This window comes from Oncorhynchus clarkii, chromosome 6, assembly GCF_045791955.1.
Source record: "Oncorhynchus clarkii lewisi isolate Uvic-CL-2024 chromosome 6, UVic_Ocla_1.0, whole genome shotgun sequence".
NCBI lineage: Eukaryota > Metazoa > Chordata > Actinopteri > Salmoniformes > Salmonidae > Oncorhynchus > Oncorhynchus clarkii.
Window position 1 is genome coordinate 17,149,581 of NC_092152.1, and position 18,843 is coordinate 17,168,423.

The following is an 18,843-nucleotide window of genomic DNA, read 5'->3' on the forward strand; positions in this document are numbered from 1 at the left end:
TAGCTCCTGGTTGACCTCTAGCTCCAGGTTGACCCATAGCTCCTGGTTAACCCCTAGATTCTGATTGACCCCTAGCTTCTGATTGACCCCTAGCTACTGGTTAACCTCTAGCTAATGGTTGACCCCTAGCTCCTGGTTAACCCCTAGACACACCTTGTGATCATGTGTCAGTCCTGTGCCCAGTAAGACACATTCATGACAAAGACATTATATCCGTCAAACAGGGTTTTTCAAGCCAATCACTTCATAAATGGCATCCTTGTTTTTTATGTAACATTTTCAAAAGACATTGACCCCACAAGACTGGCTTTGAGTGGCATGCGTGTGTGACCTGTGACAGTGGTAGTAGAGAGAATGAAGAGCATAGGTGAGGGGGATCGGCCAGCGGGCTGGGCCAATTATGATTAAAGGCCTGTATCTGTGTAGACTTCCAGTTGGTGGTGGAAACCTTCTCAGACAGTAGCTACTAGCCTATAAGTTCAGCTCATTGTCATGTGGAGGCTTCCCTGTCTCTCAATTTCTCTCCCTTACTTTACAATCACTGAGAGACAAGTCTGTTCACTGATATGCTGTCTTGACTCAACTCAAATCAGTTGTTTCAGTATACTGGGTTTTGGCTGCATTTACACAGGCAGCTCAATTCATTAATCAGATCAGCTCTGAAAAATATTTGATGTGAAAGATCTGATGTGAGTGTAAAAAAATATCAGAATGTAGCTATCTGTGTAAACGCAGCCTTCTAGTCTCAGTCCTCTTCAGTGATGCGTCTGTACAGGAGGTGGTTAATAAGTAAGGCAAATCGTGTTCTTTACTCTGTACCAAATATTGAGATTCCCTTACGGGCACCCACAATAGAAAAAAAACAAATCCAAAACGCATTATTTGTATCATAATACAATGACTTCTGGCAACTCATTCCCCACAAAAAGCAGCCATTTGGCCAGGCATTGAATGGCATTGTGTCACTAGTACAGTAGGACTGTACAGTGTGTCTTTCTCCTTCTTTACAGTGACTTGACATTGCTTTAGATGCCTTTGTGGCAGCAGACAATTGTACATCTGTGTGGTGCCTCCTCAGCTGTAAAGTCAGAATGACAACATGTCGGGTAGGCTAGCGGCAGGTAGGTAGCCTATAAGACTGTTGAGCAAGTTTCCTGAAGGTAACCGAAGCCTAGTTGAAAAATAAGTTGTTGTGATCTTGAACAAGGCACTTAACCCTAATTGCTTCTGTAAGTTGCTCTGGATAAGAGTGTCTGCTAAATTACTAAAATGCAAAAATAGGTTGTTACAAAGTTGTAGTGGCACATTGAGGCTCACAACTTGGAGTCTTGAAATGACATTATGTGGTAGTTATGTGTTTACTGGGAATGTGGTGGTCTTCTATGAATTCTGTATTATGTTGCAGCCATTGTTCATTTACTGTAATCATGTACTTATTTATTTCCTTATTTAACCTCTGTTTGTTTCGTCATGATGTGGCTAATGTTTCCATTTAAAGGTTGAGTGAAAGCATATCTTATTAACCTCACCAATATGTGATATGTAGAGAGATCTGTCTAAGTTTGGCTGAAGCTCAAAAGATGGAATCCGCAGTAAGGGAAACTGTGCAACTGTCTGCCCAACGGCCGTAGTTATTGTTTTGTTCATGAAGCAGGGCAGAGAAGTCCGTGGGGGAAAAAAACAGTGTTTGTTGTTTACAGTAACTTCTTTGTTGTTGTAATACCACAGTTTAACGTGGCAGTTTAACCAATAAGGATTCCAGCTTGAAGGTGAGATTTTTATGTTGATATTATTATGAGTCTGTTTATAATTGTCTGCTGTTGTTGTAAAAGATCCCTCAGTCAAATATGAGCACTTTAAAAGCAGATACGTTGCGATTGACATACAGTATAATTTGTATGTTTTTGTCTCAAAAGGAATAAAAAAAGAAACCATTGTTTAGATGTGTATAGTTGTCTCTTCACAGCATTTGAAAATAAAGGTTTAAAGGGTCTGGGTGGTAATGTCTGTTTAGAAGCTTCATAAAGGTATCTTACATGTACTAACATTTATCATTTTACAAGCTTAGTTCTTTCTTTGTTATTATTGTAGCCTTATGGTATAGCTCATTATAGTAAGACTACAAAATTAGATGATAATCCATGATTCCACAATCTTTTACCTTTATTTAACTAGGCAAGTCAGTTAAGAACAAATTCTTATTTACAATGACGGCCTACCCCGGCCAAACCTGGAAGACGCTGGGCCAATTGTGTGACGCCCTATGGGACTTCCAATCACATCCAGATCTGATACAACCTGGATTCAAACCAGGACTTGCACTTAGATGCAGTGCCCTAGACCGCTGCGCCACTCGGGAGCCCAAGTGGTGATAAGAAAGACATTGAACAAAACATTCTCAATAAGAGACTACTGTCAGTTTGTAATTTTGGGGAGGTACAAAAATATGTTTATTCTACATAAATAGGCTGCTATAATATATTAGAAATACAATATCCTCCCTAAAAATGAGTTAGTCTGTGACTTTAATGACCTCTGGAACCTCTAGTGGTGATCTGTTGAACTGCATCCTTATCCAAGACCCTAATAGCCCTAACCCACCATCCGTGGAAGTTACTAAGGCGTGAAATTGTGCATGTCCTTCAATATAACTCCCCCTTAGGAAGATGACTGACTTCTGCTGTTCTCATCGTTTTTCCCCTAAATGCACAATGTCCATCACTGTTCCCTTTCGGTTCATTTTTCTTTTTGTTTATGAACCAAAAAATAGGCAGAAATGGTTTGTTTTGTGGAACGGAATGAGACCAGGTAGACATTTGTAAACAGTCTATCATATACTACAATGACTATTAGCTCAGGATGTTTTCAATCTAAACCAACTCTCCTGACCGGGCTATTTCCCTGGATGTCCATTGCTTTTTCTTGAATCCTGCTACTGTGTTTGAATGTTCTCAACAGCATTTATGAAATATTCATTTTCTTGGTGGATGTATGCTTGGTGCGTTGGAACTATTTCTGTGTCATCCCTATTTTGTATTATCTGTCTCCAGTTGACATATTTATGCCTGGTAATTACTCTTCAAGTCAGGGAGGCTAGAACAAGGCTTTCTGGAGTGGGGCTCATAAGCAGGTAATTGAAAAGATGAGCCTAGAATAGATTGTGTGTGTGTTTGTGTGTGTGTGTGTCTCTCTCTCCCTCTCTTTCTCTCTTTTTCTCTCTCTCCCTCTCTCTTCCTTTCTTTCTCTCTCTCTTTCTCTCTCTCTCCCCCCCTTTCTCTCTCCCTCTCTCTTCCTCTCTTTCTCTCTCTCTTTCTCTCTCACTCTCCCCCCCTCTTTCTCTCCCTCTTTCTCTCTCTCTCTCTCAAAGCCTACTTTCTGGACACTTTGACCACTTGATATAATATGAGCTCTCTCTTGCAGGCATCTTTAAGTGTTGCAATCAGGCGTTACAGGCCAGGAATGGTGAGACGGTGCCTTTAGAAATGTCAGTGGGAAGTTAGCCTAGTTTAGAAACAAGGAAGGATAGAAGGTGATGCGGTTACTTAAATAGTTTAATCTCCTGATTGGTAGAAGTTATTTCTGTTCTGCAATATTTTTAGCAGGACAAAATACTTAATAGTTTAAAAACTACAAATGGTATCAACAGCTGCAATCTATGTGTGGTATGTCTACACATTTTAGAAATGGAATGGGGTGTCTAGCTTAAAAGGTTTAAGATAAAGTGTGGTCTAAGGAATAGTAGGGAGAAGAAGTATGTTGAATGTCTAGAGTAGTCTTGAAGCAAGCACATTAGTTATGGCTCTAGGCGCAACAAACCTTTGTCACTGAGGAAGCTAAGAATTAAGAATTCAATGGCTGGATGGAACAACCTATGACATCCAAGCATCATTATGCAATTCACAACAGGAAATTATGGCACCAGGAAACAAGTAGTTGGTGAATAAACTGTGTGTGCCCCATCCAGCCAAACATTGTAATTATCCCACCATGTTGCAGCAATAGACTCATTGGGTGAAGTATTTGGAAATGACATTCTGACAGCACAGGGCTGTTGTGTGAGGTGTACAAGAGAAAATGGGGAGCGATATGGTGTGTTGAGCCACTGTCATCATTACCCTATAAAAAGCCTGTGTTCCTGCTGTTCTGTTTCTCAGCAGACGTGGGTTCAAATACTATTGGAAATATTTAAAATACTTTAGCTCTAGTTTGCTCAACTCTGCCTGAAGTACCAAATGGGAGGGGATTGCACTCGTGTTCTATTGGTTCCATTGTGCCAGGCAAGCTCAAATTAAGCCCAGATAAAGTTTTTGAAATAATTTGAAATAGTATTTGATTTGAACCCAGGTCTGTCCCTTATCAGGGCCATCAGAGTCAGTGAAGTACAGAGACAGAGACAGTAAAGTTTGATGTTTACAGCAACTCTCAGTTCTTTGTGTTCAGACTGAACTGCATACACCACAAGTTACTGACACAAACGATCAGTTCTAGAAAAGCTTTCCTATTTAGGGAGGTGTCCAAGTAATGTGTAAAACAAAAGGGGTTGAGAGTTAGTGATGTATAGGTTGAGTGATAATGCGCATTGTTATACTGGTGGATTTAGGGTCATGATATATTGGTTGGATGAAGGGCGGGTGGGTTGCGGCCAGGTTGAGTAAAGAAGTAAATGTAAATGTATCATTCTAGTGCAATTAATATCTGCAAAGCTACATTTAGTTTTTTTCTCATTATTTTAGTCTATCTGGCAATAGTGCATAAGCCTAATCTTTAGGGCCAAACTATATGCGCGCCAAGTAGCCTACACCCCAAAAGCCAAATGGCTGAAAAACTTTGATCCACAGAGGCAAAAAGAACAATGCTTGAGTTTAATTCAATAAGAGAAAAGCTGTGAAATGGAGAGTTGAAAATAAAGACAACGGAGGGACATTAAAGTAACGTTTGGGAAAGTTTTGGTGAAGTGGTAAAAGAGGGTGATAGCAGTGCTGGCGATGTTATGTGTGAGGATGCTATCATCATCCTCTTTTACCACTTCACCAAAACTTTACCTGCCTGTTGCTATTTGGCGCACATAAAGTTAGGCCCTAAAATAATGAAAGTTAAACCTCAATGTAGCCTCCAGATGTAAACTGCACAACAATTATACATTTATGGATTTCTTAAGGTATTGTTTTCTCTTTATTACAATTTTACTTGAATATGCTTTAGAGCTATTATAACTTTAATTTGAATGAGCAAATGTTTAAGCAAGAGCAGTCCGATAGGTTTTATATCATTTGTGTTCTCATGTGGTTGTAGCACAGATGGAAGAAGGAGCCCGTTGTCTCACCAGATGTCTAAATCTGAAGCATCCATTTAGAACTTCCTCTCACCACCAAATATGGAGATGAGAGGAAGTCCAGTGGCAGAAAGTGAGAGAAGATGGAGCTAGATGAAATTTGGCCGACATTCTGCGGATGTTCTTATCGATGAAACATTCAATCTCAATACCAATACAGTTTTTTGTTCCCAAAACTAGAGTCTGTTACGAACAGAGTGCAATGAGTTTTGTCAACTTAAAAATTGCATTGTTAGGAGTGCAAAGGCGAATTGAGTTATTGCACACACACACACACTTCACAGAGTAGGCGTTCCCTAATGGAATTATGCAAATACATGCTAGAAAGAGCCAATAGGATCTCGCTAGCTTGTGCTTGGCTCTGACCACTTCCTTACTTGTTCTGCCCACTATGTTTCATTTTCTCCCATTGGTAACAACATCGGTGGTGTATCTCAGGTTAGTTACTAGTATCTTTGGTTGTACTGTACAGTGCTTCAACTTTTTACGGATTATTTTAGAATAATACCAATGTGAATAGAAAATATGCTGTTTTGCCAAGAACAATGGATCTTGTGAATGCTCCTGTAAACTGCACTTTTAAAACATCCTTGCACATCACTTGCATCACTGTTAGTTTTGCCATGACAGCCTGTTGCCGTGCAACAACAAAGCAGATAGTTATGGTTCATTTTTATGGGACCTTTTGAGGAGCCAATGCTTATGTCATATTATGTGTTGTGTGTGTTTTTTTTTTACAACTGTCATGTTTTAGTAATGTGCTCATTATTGTAATCATCTTCAGTTACCTAATTGAGTTATTCTGTATAATGACAAAAAACTTATTTTTTTTACTGACAGTATCAGCAACAATAGGCAAACTTCTCAGGGGCCTATACCACAAGGTTGTGTTCGGTGTTGAGTGACAGGATGTGTGGAAATGATAGAACAGGGACTTTCCTATTTGGCGGATGTGACGGTCATGGAGGCAATTGAACCCCCTCGCGATTTCTGAGAAATAGGTTACAATAACTGTGTGTGTGTGTGTGTGTGTGTGTTTGAGGGAGAGAGAGGGGGGAGGGGGAGAGAGAGGGAGTGGGGAGAGGGGGAGGGAGAGAGAGGGGGAGGGGGAGAGAGAGAGAAGGGGGGAGAGGGCAAGGGAGAAAGCTTGAGAGAGAGTGAGACAGAGAGAGAGAAAGGGGGAGAGTGAGAGGCAGAGAAAGAAAGAAAGAAAGAAAGAAGAGAGAGAGAGAGAGAGAGAGAGAGAGAGAAAGAATGAGAGAGAAGAAAGTGAGAGAGAGCGAGAGAGAGAGAGAGAGAAAAAGAGAGAGGGAGAGATAAAGAGAGAGAGAAAGCGTAGGGTAGGGGGTAATAGCATTACGTAAGCTGGCTCCTGGAAATATTTACCCCTCATTTGCACACCGTGCTTGGAGTTGATGCCTTACTCACCGTAAAGTACAACATTGCTCGGCACCACACATGGGGTTTTAACACGTTTCCAGGTTACCACAGGGGGGAAATCCACGGTAGTTTTCTCGCTTCAAAAAGGTTACAAAGGTTGACACTATTTAATGGACACATCATATATTAGGAGAGAATAGTAACAATTACCATCTTAAACATAACTTGGTGAATTATAAATGGAGTCTAGTTTAAAACCGACTGGCAACTTACACAATGATCCATCTGCACCAGGTGAAAATGAGTATCCTTCTGGATTTCCTCAAAGTATTTGCGATGATGTACCCCAGCAGAAGTACCTGTGCAGCAACTGTAATAACGTACTGAATGAGGCACGTCAGACTTTGTGCGGCCACCGCTACTGCCTCGCTTGTGTCAGTTGGTTAGTGAGGTAAGGCATTTAAATTACTTATATTCAAAGTTTTGTGAAACATCTTCAACAATAACCAAAGTTAACAATTTCCTCATTTATCATCCACTCTCTTGCCAGTGTCTAACACAGCCTACAACTTCCCTTATTTGCCATTCCCTTAATTAAATTAAGTTAAGATATTACAATTCTGTTAACATATCTGTGTATATTGTATTGTAAATCTAATCCCATATGTTCATTGTTGTTATTTAGTAATAACAACAACCTTGTTTGCAAGATGTGCAAAGAAGAAGATCCAAGCTCAGAGAGTGAAACAAGCATACTGACATCAGACAATGTATGTATAGTATTACTGAACTTTGTTTAAATGCTGTCATAGCACAAGTGGATAGAATTGAATGATACAGCAAGCCTATATGACCTTGAGTATGGGCAACAAAAACATTATGGCACGAATAAGTTCCTGCAAAAAAAATGCTTTAGCAACACATTAAAGAGGCAATCTGGGATTGGTACATTCTTTTTTAACTTTTACATTTATGATATATAGCCATGGATTGTTGGGGAATATAACTTATAAATGCCTCATGAGCTTAGCTCAACTGTCGCAACCCATCAGAGCCCAAATTATAAGCCTGTTTTACTCCATTGTTTATAAAACAATGTAATTGTTAATAAACACAGGTATGATTCAAAACATGTTTTTTTTATCTCATGGATGGTCAAGCCTAGCATCCATAGCTCCGTCAAGTGTTCACCTTTCTCCAGCCCCATCCCTCAGCCGTTTACCAAAACAAGTGGCAGGATGACTACTTTGTTATTTTTCGAATCCCAGATTGCCTCTTGTTAGGATATCCTTTAAAAATACCATTCTAAATGTAGGCTACAGTTATCTTTTCAGACTCACTATAACACCACAGCGTCAAAAAGTGAACTTTCCTGTAAAAAAAAACTACGTTGGACGAGTTTAATCCAAAGGGAAACAGTAGTTGGAGAGTCCCCCATGCCCCTGTATCTTTACATAGAGGTGTGATGATAATTTCCATTCTTCATTATTTGACTATTATGCATGGTACATACGCCAAGGTGCTGTGTGAATGGACCTGATGTGGGTAGGATACTGCTCTAATATAGGGAAGCAAGATTACATTTATTCCTAAATACACATTAAAATAGAGGCTCTACAACAGTATAATATTGGTGCTTCTAGTGTTATCCCAAGCACTCTCCTTCTATCTACCTTCTTCAGATTTCCATCTACCTTCCATCTACCAGCCATCTACCTTCCTCAACCTTCCATCTACCATCCATCTACAGTACCTTCCATCTACCATCCAATCTACCTTCCATCTACCTTCCCTTACCTTTCAAATATTCTCTGTGATTTACCTTTAATCTACCTTCCATCTACCATCCATCTACCATCCATCTACCTTCCCTTACCTTTCAAATATTCTCTGTGATTTACCTTTAATCTACCTTCCATCTACCATCCATCTACCATCCATCTACCTTCCATCTACCTTCCCTTACCTTTCAAATATTCTCTGTGATTTACCTTTAATCTACCTTCCATCTACCTTCCATCTACCATCCATCTACCATCCATCTACCATCCATCTACCATCCATCTACCTTCCATCTACGTCTGGCATTTAATCATTTGTATTCCTACACAAAATAAATGTGCAATAGTAAATATTGTATCTGGATAGATAAAATGATTTACTATTGTCTGACATATGCAACGTTTACTGTGAATGCAGTCTCTGCTAAAGCGGGAACATTAGCTTTAATTATATTTCTACTGCACTGTAGCGCAGCTCTTCAGCGCTACGGATTGAATAGTGCCCTAGATATTGTTTAAAACACTGACAATTGAGTTATACTTTTCAGCTCCCCAAAACAGGAGACTCATAGGTCTGACATTGGCAGTGACATAATCTACCCCCTCTAATCAGAGTTTATATTCTGATTTTAGCTGAATTCTCACCACAGAATTGCATTGACATAAACTGTTTCACTGTTCTGGTCTAAGTCTTCTCAGAAGAATGTAAGAATTGAGAAAGACAATCAATGTGAAGAGATTGCTGGAGTGGAGTGGAGTGGTGTAATTAGAATGGCTGTAGAGTTCACAGCGTTGAACAAGTTGAAATGTGTCTGATGTAAATTAGTCCACTGCTGAGGTTCTGAGTCCATAGAAAAATATTGACTAAAAAGGACATTCCCATTCATGTCAAAATGCAGTGTTATTTTTCTATGACGGAGACATGTGTCTCACCAAAAAATGACTAGTGAATAGTAATATGTTAAGTCAGCAGGTAACATAAAACTAATACTTCAGCATGCGTGACAACTACAATGGTTAAAAGGTATTATTTTTGATAATACCATATTAATACCATATTAATGAGCCCATGTTGGTCATCACTGTAACCGAATGCTTCTGATCCAAGTCTAAGCACAGAAGAATGTGGTTCAGCATGAGCTCCTCCCATCATCCTAGGCAGAACAGCAGACGCCCCATAATCAGCTCACTTGTTTAATTAGGATTTTGGTCTGTCGTGCTAAAATAATAGGCTCGTAGTATATTCATATCAATATGACGGAACATTTGGAAAAATCAATTTTCATGGCGGATGACTCCTATATTTTGATTCAATCGGGTTAATGAGCCACATTGAATACTTAGTGAGCATCACAGTGGAATGGAAACTAATTGCTGAAGCTTATAACAGTAACTCACATTTTTTACCTTACATTTAGCATTCATCTTCCCTTTTCTATGGTCACAAAGCAAAGGCTTGACTGCCTCCGACTGTTCCTTCCACAGTGGGTGCATTGTTGGTCGTCAGTTCTCACTAGCTACTGTAATATTGAATGATTATTATGATGATGATTAAAGCGATAGAATGGCTTTGTGTGTTTATTGCTTCTGAAATCTAACAGTATAGAGACACAGACAGCAGCACTTCAAAGATCCACTTCAAACTGTATCAACTCAGAACAATGACAGCCGGACAACGTTGTCGTTCAAACGAGTTTAGCACGGAAGAAATCGCCAGTGTGATATATAGAAATCCGCCCATTCTTTATTATGCATAAACGTTTTCCCTCAGAGGAATAAAGTGATTTAAAGTGGAAGTACTGAATTATTAATTGAAGTACTGAAAGTTGATCATCTTTCTCCTATGTGTTACATCAGTTATTCAGTGATGCAGCCATCAATAAGGAGATCTTGGAGTTGAAAGTGCATTGTGCTAACCAAGGTTGCTCCTGGAGGAGTATTCTCAAGGACTTTGAGGTATTGACACTTTTTTATACATTTGAAGGATACATTTAAGAATGACTTTTTTGTGTGACATTGACACTGATATACAGTACCAGTCAAAAGTTTGGACACACCTACTCAGGGTTTTCTTTCTTTCACTATTTTCTACATTGTAGAATAATAGTGAAGACATCAAAATTATAAAATAACACATATGTAGTCATGTAGTAACCAAAAAAGTGTTAAACAAATCTAAATATATTTTATATTTGAGATTCTTCAAAGTAGCCACCCTTTGCCTTGATGACAGCTTTGCCCACTCTTGGCATTCTCAAAACCAGCTTCATGAGGAATGCTTTTCCAACTGTCTTGAAGGAGTTCTCACATATGCAGTGTGTATCACTGCAGAATGCTGTGGTATCCATGCTGGTTAAGAGTGCATTGAATTCTAAATAAATCACTGACAGTGTCACCAGCAAAGCACCCCCACACCATCACACCTCCTCCTCCATGCTTCACGGTGGGAACCACACATACGGAGATCATCCGTTCGCCTACTCTGCATCTCACAAAGACACAGAGGTCATCAGACCAAAGGACAGATTTCCACCGGTCTAATGTCCATTGCTAGTTTCTTGGCCCAAGCAAGTTTCTTCTTATTATTGGTGTCCTTTAGTAGTGGTTACTTTGCAGCAATTCGACCATGAAGGCCTGATTCACGCAGTCTCCTCTGAACAGTTGGTGTTGAGATGTGTCTGTTACTTGAACTCTGTGAAGCATTTATTTGGGCTGCAATCTGAGGTGCAGTTAACTCAAATTAACTTATCCTCTGCAGCAGAGGTAACTCTAGGTGTTCCTTTCCTGTGCTGGTCCTCATGAGAGCCAGTTTCATCATAGTGCTTGATGGTTTTTGCAACTGCACTTGAAGAAACTTTAAAAGTTCTTGGAATGTTCCGGATTGACTGACCTTCATGTCTTAAAGTAATGATGACTGTCATTTCTCTTTGCTTATTTGAGCTTATTTACCAAATAGGGCTATCTTCTGTATACCCCCTACCTTGTCACACCACAACTGATTGGCTCAAACGCATTAAGAAGGAAAGAAGTTCCACAAATTAACTTTTATCAAGGCACAACTGTTAATTGAAATGCATTCGAGGTGACTACCTCATGACGCTGGTTGAGAGAATGCCAGAAGTGTGCAAAGCTGTCATCATGGCAAAGGGTGGGACTTTAAAGAATCTAAAATATAAAATATATTTTGATTTGTTTGGACACTACATTATTTATGTGTTATTTCATAGTTTTGATGTCTTCACTATTATCCTACAATGTAGAAAACAGTACAAATTAAGAAAGACCCTTGAATGAGTAGGTGTGTCCAAGCCTTTGACTGGTGCTGTAGCTTTATTTTTTATTAAAAAGAATACACTGTAATTTGTAGGTAAAATGTAAAATGTTCTTTACAGTAGTTGCATAATTAGATCAGGATCAGGGGCCAATATGTCATCTAAACAAAATTAAAATGCCAAGTCTTCTTGTAGACCCAATCTTGGTACCAAAATAGATTTTTTTAGAGCTAAGTTATTTCGATCACAATGCTACAATTCTAATAAGGACAGTACTTAGTGATTATACATCATCCAATATTGCTAAGATAATTAGGTTGTTTATTACAAGTATATCATCTCATAAAATTTAGTTGAAATGTTGCCATTGAAAGTTTATTTGAAAAAGAAGGGGAAACAGAATCTAATAAAAAGAACAGAGGTCTATTTTGAATGATCTAGATCAAAATGGCCCCTGATGGCTGATATTGATTTTGCACTGAGATTGAGATGTTGAGGATGAAATTGATTGATTCACTGAAATGTTGTGCTGAGCTCGGTTTGGTTATAGATTTCTTTGTTATCATTTCTGAATTGTCTTGAATCCTCGTTCAGGAGCACCAGGGGCAGTGTGAGTATGCCCTAATCCCCTGCAACATAGGCTGTGGTCACATGGTGCTACGAAAGGCCTTGGCCTGTCATCTGGAGAAGGCCTGTCCAAACAACATGTCAGTGTGCCCTGCATGCTGCCACTCTTTGCGCCCCATAGAGCTACAGGTAAGACTGGCCCAAAGAATCCAGTTCCAGACGTGCATTCAGTGGCTGTCAAACTAACCACCTCACCTGAGTTGCAAATACTGACACTAACAGGTCTCGCTGACATTCTGAGATGTTCAGCCCTGGTATGAAGTGTTTTTCCTCCTACAAAATGGTTAGATAAGAGGTCAAGAGTTCCATGAGTTTTGAAAGTTTGGAACACACCCAATAAAAATGTAGTCCTTGCTGACTAATGGAGTTATGGAAATAAATACCCAGTGTACTGTTTCCTGTGGCTCTAAACTGCAGGAGTTACAGAGTTGGGAATTCAAAAAAAAATATGTTGGTTGGGGTGTTGGAGATGGGGTCAGTGTGACATTGGAGGGGTCCCTGCAGCGCAGCTGAAGCCGCAGGGTCTCTAGTGTTTACTGCTGCCCCATAATCCCTTTCGCCAGTGATCTGAGTAGGGCTGCCGAGAGCTTTGGACTGCAGCGAAGGGGAGCAGAAAGCCACAGAACACTTTAGACTCAAGTAAAGTTAGGTAGGGCATCAAAATTGTTAGAACCGACTGCAAAAGCTTTAAGTGCATACTACTCACTACACTGAAACAGTAATACTGTACTACTTAAGTCATTTATTTAACTAGGCAAGTCAGTTAAGAACAACTTCTTATTTTCAATGACAGCCTAGTGGGTTAACTGCCTGTTCAGGGGCAGAATGACAGCTTTGTATATTGTCAGTTTAGGGATTTGAACTTGCAACCTTTCGGTTAATTAGTCCAACACTCTAACCACTAGGCTACCCTGCCACCCCAAAATAGTTCTACTGTACTGTACTACTTAAGTAATGCTGTACTGAATGAATGGTATTACTAGATACCTCATGTAGCTATCGATTCTATGAAAGAAACTGTAGTACTACAGATGACTGTTTCTCTCAATATCTTCAGCATTTTTGTGTGTTATTTTACAGACACACTCATGTCACAGTCTTGGAGAGGAAAAAGCAGATAAAAAACAAAGAAAGGGAAAGGTAGGAAGAATATGTTTGTTCTTAATGTAGCGCCTGTCAAATCCAATGATGTTATTTGTTGTATAGCTGATGGTTGTTGTAAAACACTTCTTTGTTGCCACATGTTAATTGTCAAAATTGTCTTGATTCTACAGAATAATCCTCTTCCAGGTTCCAAGGGGAAAGAGTATTGTGTTTTCTCTGAAGTTGGTTGCACATTTAAGGTATTCTATTAATGCCATTACTGCATTATAATAAATGGGGCATCAAATAATAATAATAATGTGGCAAATTAGAAAGCTTTTGCAGTACAGTTATTGACATTTTTGCCTTCTAATCCCATGTATTTTAGGGGACCACAGAGAAGCTGAGAGTGCATGAGAACAGCAGCCATGTTGGCCACCTTCAGCTCCTGCTGCATGCTGCCACCACCACCAGCAGTGACCTGCAAGCCTCCCCACTAACAGCCCCTGCCCCAGGCAAGGAGAACAGGGCTATGGATGAGCAGCTGCCCCATCTCAGAGACACTCTGTCTGGCCTGAGACTCCATTGGGACATGGGACTATTAAAGGGGGAAGGGGAGCTGGAGACGGAAGGAGGGGACGGAAGGAATAGCTCGGCAGCTCACAGCCTGCGAGATGATGACCAGGTGACCATACTCTTGGACCTAGGGCGGCAGATAGACACACTGCAGCAGAGGGTCCAGATATCTGAGAACATCATCTCCGTCCTGAACAGGGAGGTAGAGAAGACCCAGCTGAGCATGAAGGCTGTGGAGAGGGAGAACCAGAGCAACCAGGAAATGATTTATCACTTAGAAATAAAGGTACAGTATATCTTGAGTTCGAGCATAAACTCATCTTTGTGGACCAGCTGATTCATTCCAGAGCATGCCGTGAACTTCCAAAAAGTTGAATTACACTCCAATAAGTTCAGTTGAATTATACTTCTTAAAACAACTATTAAGAAGTGCATGCATCTACTATCCTCCCAAATTGTAGAAAAGCAGGCTAATACGTTCAAGAAAGTAACTTTTCTGATGCTCCTAATTTGCAGCGGTGGAATTGTAGACTAAGTATTGCTGCATACACCCACTATTCTTGAAGTAAAATAGCATAATAAAATGCTGGTCTGGCTGGCTGAACAGTGATGGGGAAAGGAAATCCTCAAATGTCACATATTGGTCGGAAAAACAGACTGTTGTCAAGAATGAATTTGGCCTTCCTGAAAAATATCAATTTATATGCCGCTTCTGCAAGCACTCCTCCCTGACTCTTAGAGTAGACAGCCTCTTCTCATGTAGCAGTACATACTGATGTAGGATCTTCATTTGAGCCAGTTTCCTACAGCAGGAAAATAATCCTGCAGCAACAGGAAATGTGAATCATTATGTGGATTATAATTAATAGACATTTTGTAGTGGTTGATACATTTTTCGTAAGGAAAAATCAAGTCTGAAATTTCAAAGTGGAAATTACCAACTTTAGAAGCCTTTTTAAACCTGAAAATACACTACGAGTTAAACATTTCCTGAATTACAGGAAAGTTCTCCTGCAACAGAGTGATCAAATGAAGATCCTACATCTGTAGAATACAATAGGTACTTTATTTATCCCAAGGGGACATTTAATGTCAAACAGCAGCAGACAAAAAATACACATTTATGAGACAAAAAGGTGGAATAGAAAATCAGGAGCCATAAAAAGTGCCATAAACATGCCATAAATGGCTTAAGAATGCACAAGCTACTGTTGATGGGAGTCAGTTGATGAAAATCACAATTCAACAAACACCTTACTCATAATGAATGGGAAGAGAGATGTCATTATTCAGTGACAGCTGTGGGGATTTCAGCTTTGGGGGATTTCCTACTGTAACTCTGAGTAAATATTTGATAAATCTGTTCTTAAGAATCCCGCCCCTGGAGAGAAACATTTATGTTTTGAAGTACATTTCCTGCAATTCTACACATTTTGCCATGACTTATGTGATGTTAATGATCTGAGTGAGAGTGACTAAGAAAATCAATGTGGGATCCCTGGAGGTCAGGGCCCCTGGGCACGTGCCCTCTGTGCCCGGTTGCTAATTGGCCATGATTACTTCAAGTATAGATAACTGGTTAGACTAATTTACCAATCTAAATATTGTAAACTGACATGGCTAAATGCGACACAACCAAATGTTGAACTTGTACCTTGTGTGTTCTAATATTGTAACCCTCAACGGTAAGTTGAGACCCTGACTGAGTTCCTAAAACATTTAAAAAGTTATTATTATATTTTTTGGGTCGAGGACCCCCTAGCGGCCGGGGGGCCCTAACCGACTGATTATGTCACTTATGCCAGGAGCAGGCCCTGTTTATCAGTTGGACACATTACAATGGTCTCTGTGCTTGTTGCACTGGATAATTAAAATGTGTCAGCTTAATTAACAGAAGAATATAAGGTAATTTTACATTGTCAATAAGTTTTTATCTGTTGTATTCACTGTAACCATATGCTCCAATATTTCTCTCAAATCAAAAACATAACTTTCAAAGTGGAAATTACAAACTCCAGATGCCTTTTAAAACTTTTTTTTTAAACAATTTTGAAATGTTCTGCATTGCAGGAAAGGTGTCCTGCAACATGGTGATCAAATTAACATACTACATTTGTATGTGGAGGATGTTGATACAGTAACCTGACTATGCCTTCTTAATTGACCCTGAGGAGATTAATAAAGTTGTTTTGAATTTAATTGAATATTGCCCTGTAGGTGACAGAGCAGGAGCATAGAATGGCCAGGAAAGATCTGGTCATCAGCTCCATGAAACAATGTCTCAGCGCCCACCAGGAGGTCTCTTATGACGGCACCTTCATCTGGAGGCTGTCTGACCTCAGCACCAAAATGAAGGAGGCCGTCTCTAGCCATGGGAATAGACCAAACCTGTACTCTCCAGGTACAGTACTCTTTCAACTTTATCTAAAACATAGGAACCAGTGGTGAAGGGCAGTCTATTTACACGGAGGGACAGTCTTCTATGCATACAGAATTAAATAGGCCTTCATTGGAAAGTGCTTCATTTGAACTAAATTGTTCTTATTTAGATGCTTTGTTGAAACATTATACAGACAGCACTGGTTCAGAGGAACCAAGTTCCCTCCAATATTATTTGTATCCACTGAAACACTGGAACAAGTTTATATCAATGTGTTTGTGTCCTCTCTCCTTTTTCTAGCGTTCTACACAGCCAGGTATGGATTCAAGGTGTGCATGAGGCTGTACCTGAATGGTGACGGCGTGGGAAAAGGCACTCATATCTCTCTTTTCTTTGTGATCATGAAGGGGGAGTATGACCTACTCCTCTCATGGCCATTCAAGCACAAGGTAAGGAAGACTCTTTGTGTTATATCTGTGTAACATACATCATAAATGGTTTATTTAAAGGGTTGAAGTTTTCAACTGAAATGTTATTTGAGATGTGTCTCTACAGTAGATAAAAATCAACAAAAACTCATCATGCCTCTTTGTGGATGTAGTTCTCATCTCTTTCTCTCTGCATCATTAACATTATGAAGAATGATCAGCCATCTTGTGAGTGTCTGTCAGACATGTTAATGTCTAATCAGCATATCTCCTCACCAGGTCACCTTCTTCCTGCTTGATCAGAATCACAGAGAACACGTGATTGACGCCTTCCGGCCCGATCTAACCTCCTCATCCTTCCAAAGGCCTGTCTCTGATATGAATGTGGCCAGTGGTTGCCCACTTTTCTTTCCTCTTGGTAAACTTCACTCGCCTAAGCATGCCTACTTGAAAGACGACACAATCTTCATCAAGTGTGTTGTTGACACTTCATCCTGAGCCATGCTTCAAATGATCTATCAAAGGAGGATGGGGTTAGAATAAGGATTAAGGAATGGGTTGGTTTTCACACCAACCTTGGTTTAGGTTATGTTGAGGACACTTTAAGGGTTCTGAGAGCTAGATATCTTTTGGCTTTACATATAATTATATATTTAATCTATTCTTTAGAAGAAGAGAAAAATCTGAAATATCATTGTATGGTTGTACTTGTATTTATGAGGGTGTATCATTTTCAGAAATAATTTCAAGACAATCAATGGGGTTTTGTTACTGCTAATTAGATATTATAATTTTGTTTAAAAAAAACTGTGAATTCATGAGATGAATAAAGAAAATATAAACACTGAATTGCATCAACCACCAATTATGTTAATATATGCCATTTAACAGATGCTTTTATCCAAACCAACTTACAGCCATGCATGCATAAATGTTACGTATGGCTGGTGCTAGGAATCGAATCTACTACCCTAGCATTACACGTGCCATGCTCTACCAACTGAGCTACAAAGGACCACCGCGTTATTTATGCTTTAAAGTGTTTATGACAAATGTTGGTTCAGTAAGCCATGGCACCAAACACTCTCAGGTGACATTTTGGAGATTTTTATGTTACACATTGAATAAAATTGGATGCCTCTATAAGCTACTTGGTTACCATTCTCAAAACTGTCCATGCAGGTGCATGTAGGCTAATTACAACAACATCACAATGTGTTTGATTAGTTGCATTTAGAGTGCCTCAAATGTTTAAACATTTAAGGTAATTGTAAAAGTGTATTGCAGTACTTACAAGTAGTATATACCAGTGACATTATGGCAGAAAATATTTTAAAAATAGAATTGTCCCCTCAACTCATCTGCTAAATGGCATCTCAGCTGATCCCATAGATTTCCTCTCAGCGTTGTTCCATAAGCAAAATCCTTATAAACATACAGCAGCGCTGTGGAAGTAAACAGAGCCTTCCCATAAATGGATCTCTATAGATTTCATTCTTTTTGATTTGCTTAAGAGTAAGCTCAAATAAACAGGGCAGAATCCGCAATCTGACGTCAGTGCTAGTATATGAAATCTTAGATTCTCAAGGAATTTGATTAATAGAACATATTCATGTAATGTGTGTGTTATTCATTACATACAAAAACATTAATGCATTCAGTCATGCAACATGAATGCTACATACACTGTGCAGGCATTTTCTTTACAAAAATGTACAAATATATTATGAGTCTTATGATGTTGATGACATATAATGATGATGGCGAAGACGACAATGAAGACGATTATGACATATGATGATGGTGAATAGAGTAGTATAGCTAGTAATACAGTTTTGTGTAATAATCAGCAGTAGTGGTAGGCAGTATTATCAAAGATACTACTATCATTCGCAATGATATGGATATTATCATAATAACTAAAAGTGCTTGAAAATGCTAAATAACTTTTTCACTAAAATAAGAAAAATAAATGTTCCTAAGC

The 18,843-nt window shown here is 39.3% G+C and overlaps 2 protein-coding genes across 5 annotated transcripts in view; both read left to right on the forward strand.

Moving 5' to 3' along the window:
• LOC139410671 (fibrinogen C domain containing 1a) overlaps positions 1-1,914 on the forward strand; it is a 101,870-nt gene extending 99,956 nt beyond the window's left edge. For all 4 annotated transcript variants that reach the window (XM_071156061.1, XM_071156064.1, XM_071156062.1 and 1 more), the window contains one exon: positions 1-1,914. This exon is cut by the window's left edge and continues 1,000 nt beyond it. The gene's annotated coding sequence lies outside the window, so the exon portion shown is untranslated.
• A 4,937-nt stretch (positions 1,915-6,851) lies between these two features.
• On the forward strand, positions 6,852-17,708 carry LOC139410673 (TNF receptor-associated factor 1). The gene is made up of 10 exons (XM_071156065.1): positions 6,852-7,163; positions 7,398-7,482; positions 10,351-10,449; positions 12,360-12,521; positions 13,473-13,532; positions 13,667-13,735; positions 13,864-14,337; positions 16,269-16,452; positions 16,732-16,880; positions 17,139-17,708. The coding sequence occupies exons 1-10, from the start codon at positions 6,952-6,954 to the stop codon at positions 17,355-17,357; spliced, it is 1,713 nt and encodes a 570-aa protein (XP_071012166.1). The 5' UTR covers positions 6,852-6,951; the 3' UTR covers positions 17,358-17,708.
• The last annotated feature ends 1,135 nt before the right edge of the window (positions 17,709-18,843 follow it).

What these genes read in the sequence shown, in the direction of transcription:
- LOC139410673 (XM_071156065.1), top strand. Translation starts at nt 6,952, where the DNA reads ATGGAGTCTAGTTTAAAACCGACTGGCAACTTACACAATGATCCATCT. An exon ending in AAAAACAAAGAAAGGGAAAG is followed by an intron (nt 13,533 to 13,666) that starts GTAGGAAGAATA and finishes TTGATTCTACAG; the next exon opens with AATAATCCTCTTCCAGGTTC. An exon ending in CATGGCCATTCAAGCACAAG is followed by an intron (nt 16,881 to 17,138) that starts GTAAGGAAGACT and finishes TCTCCTCACCAG; the next exon opens with GTCACCTTCTTCCTGCTTGA.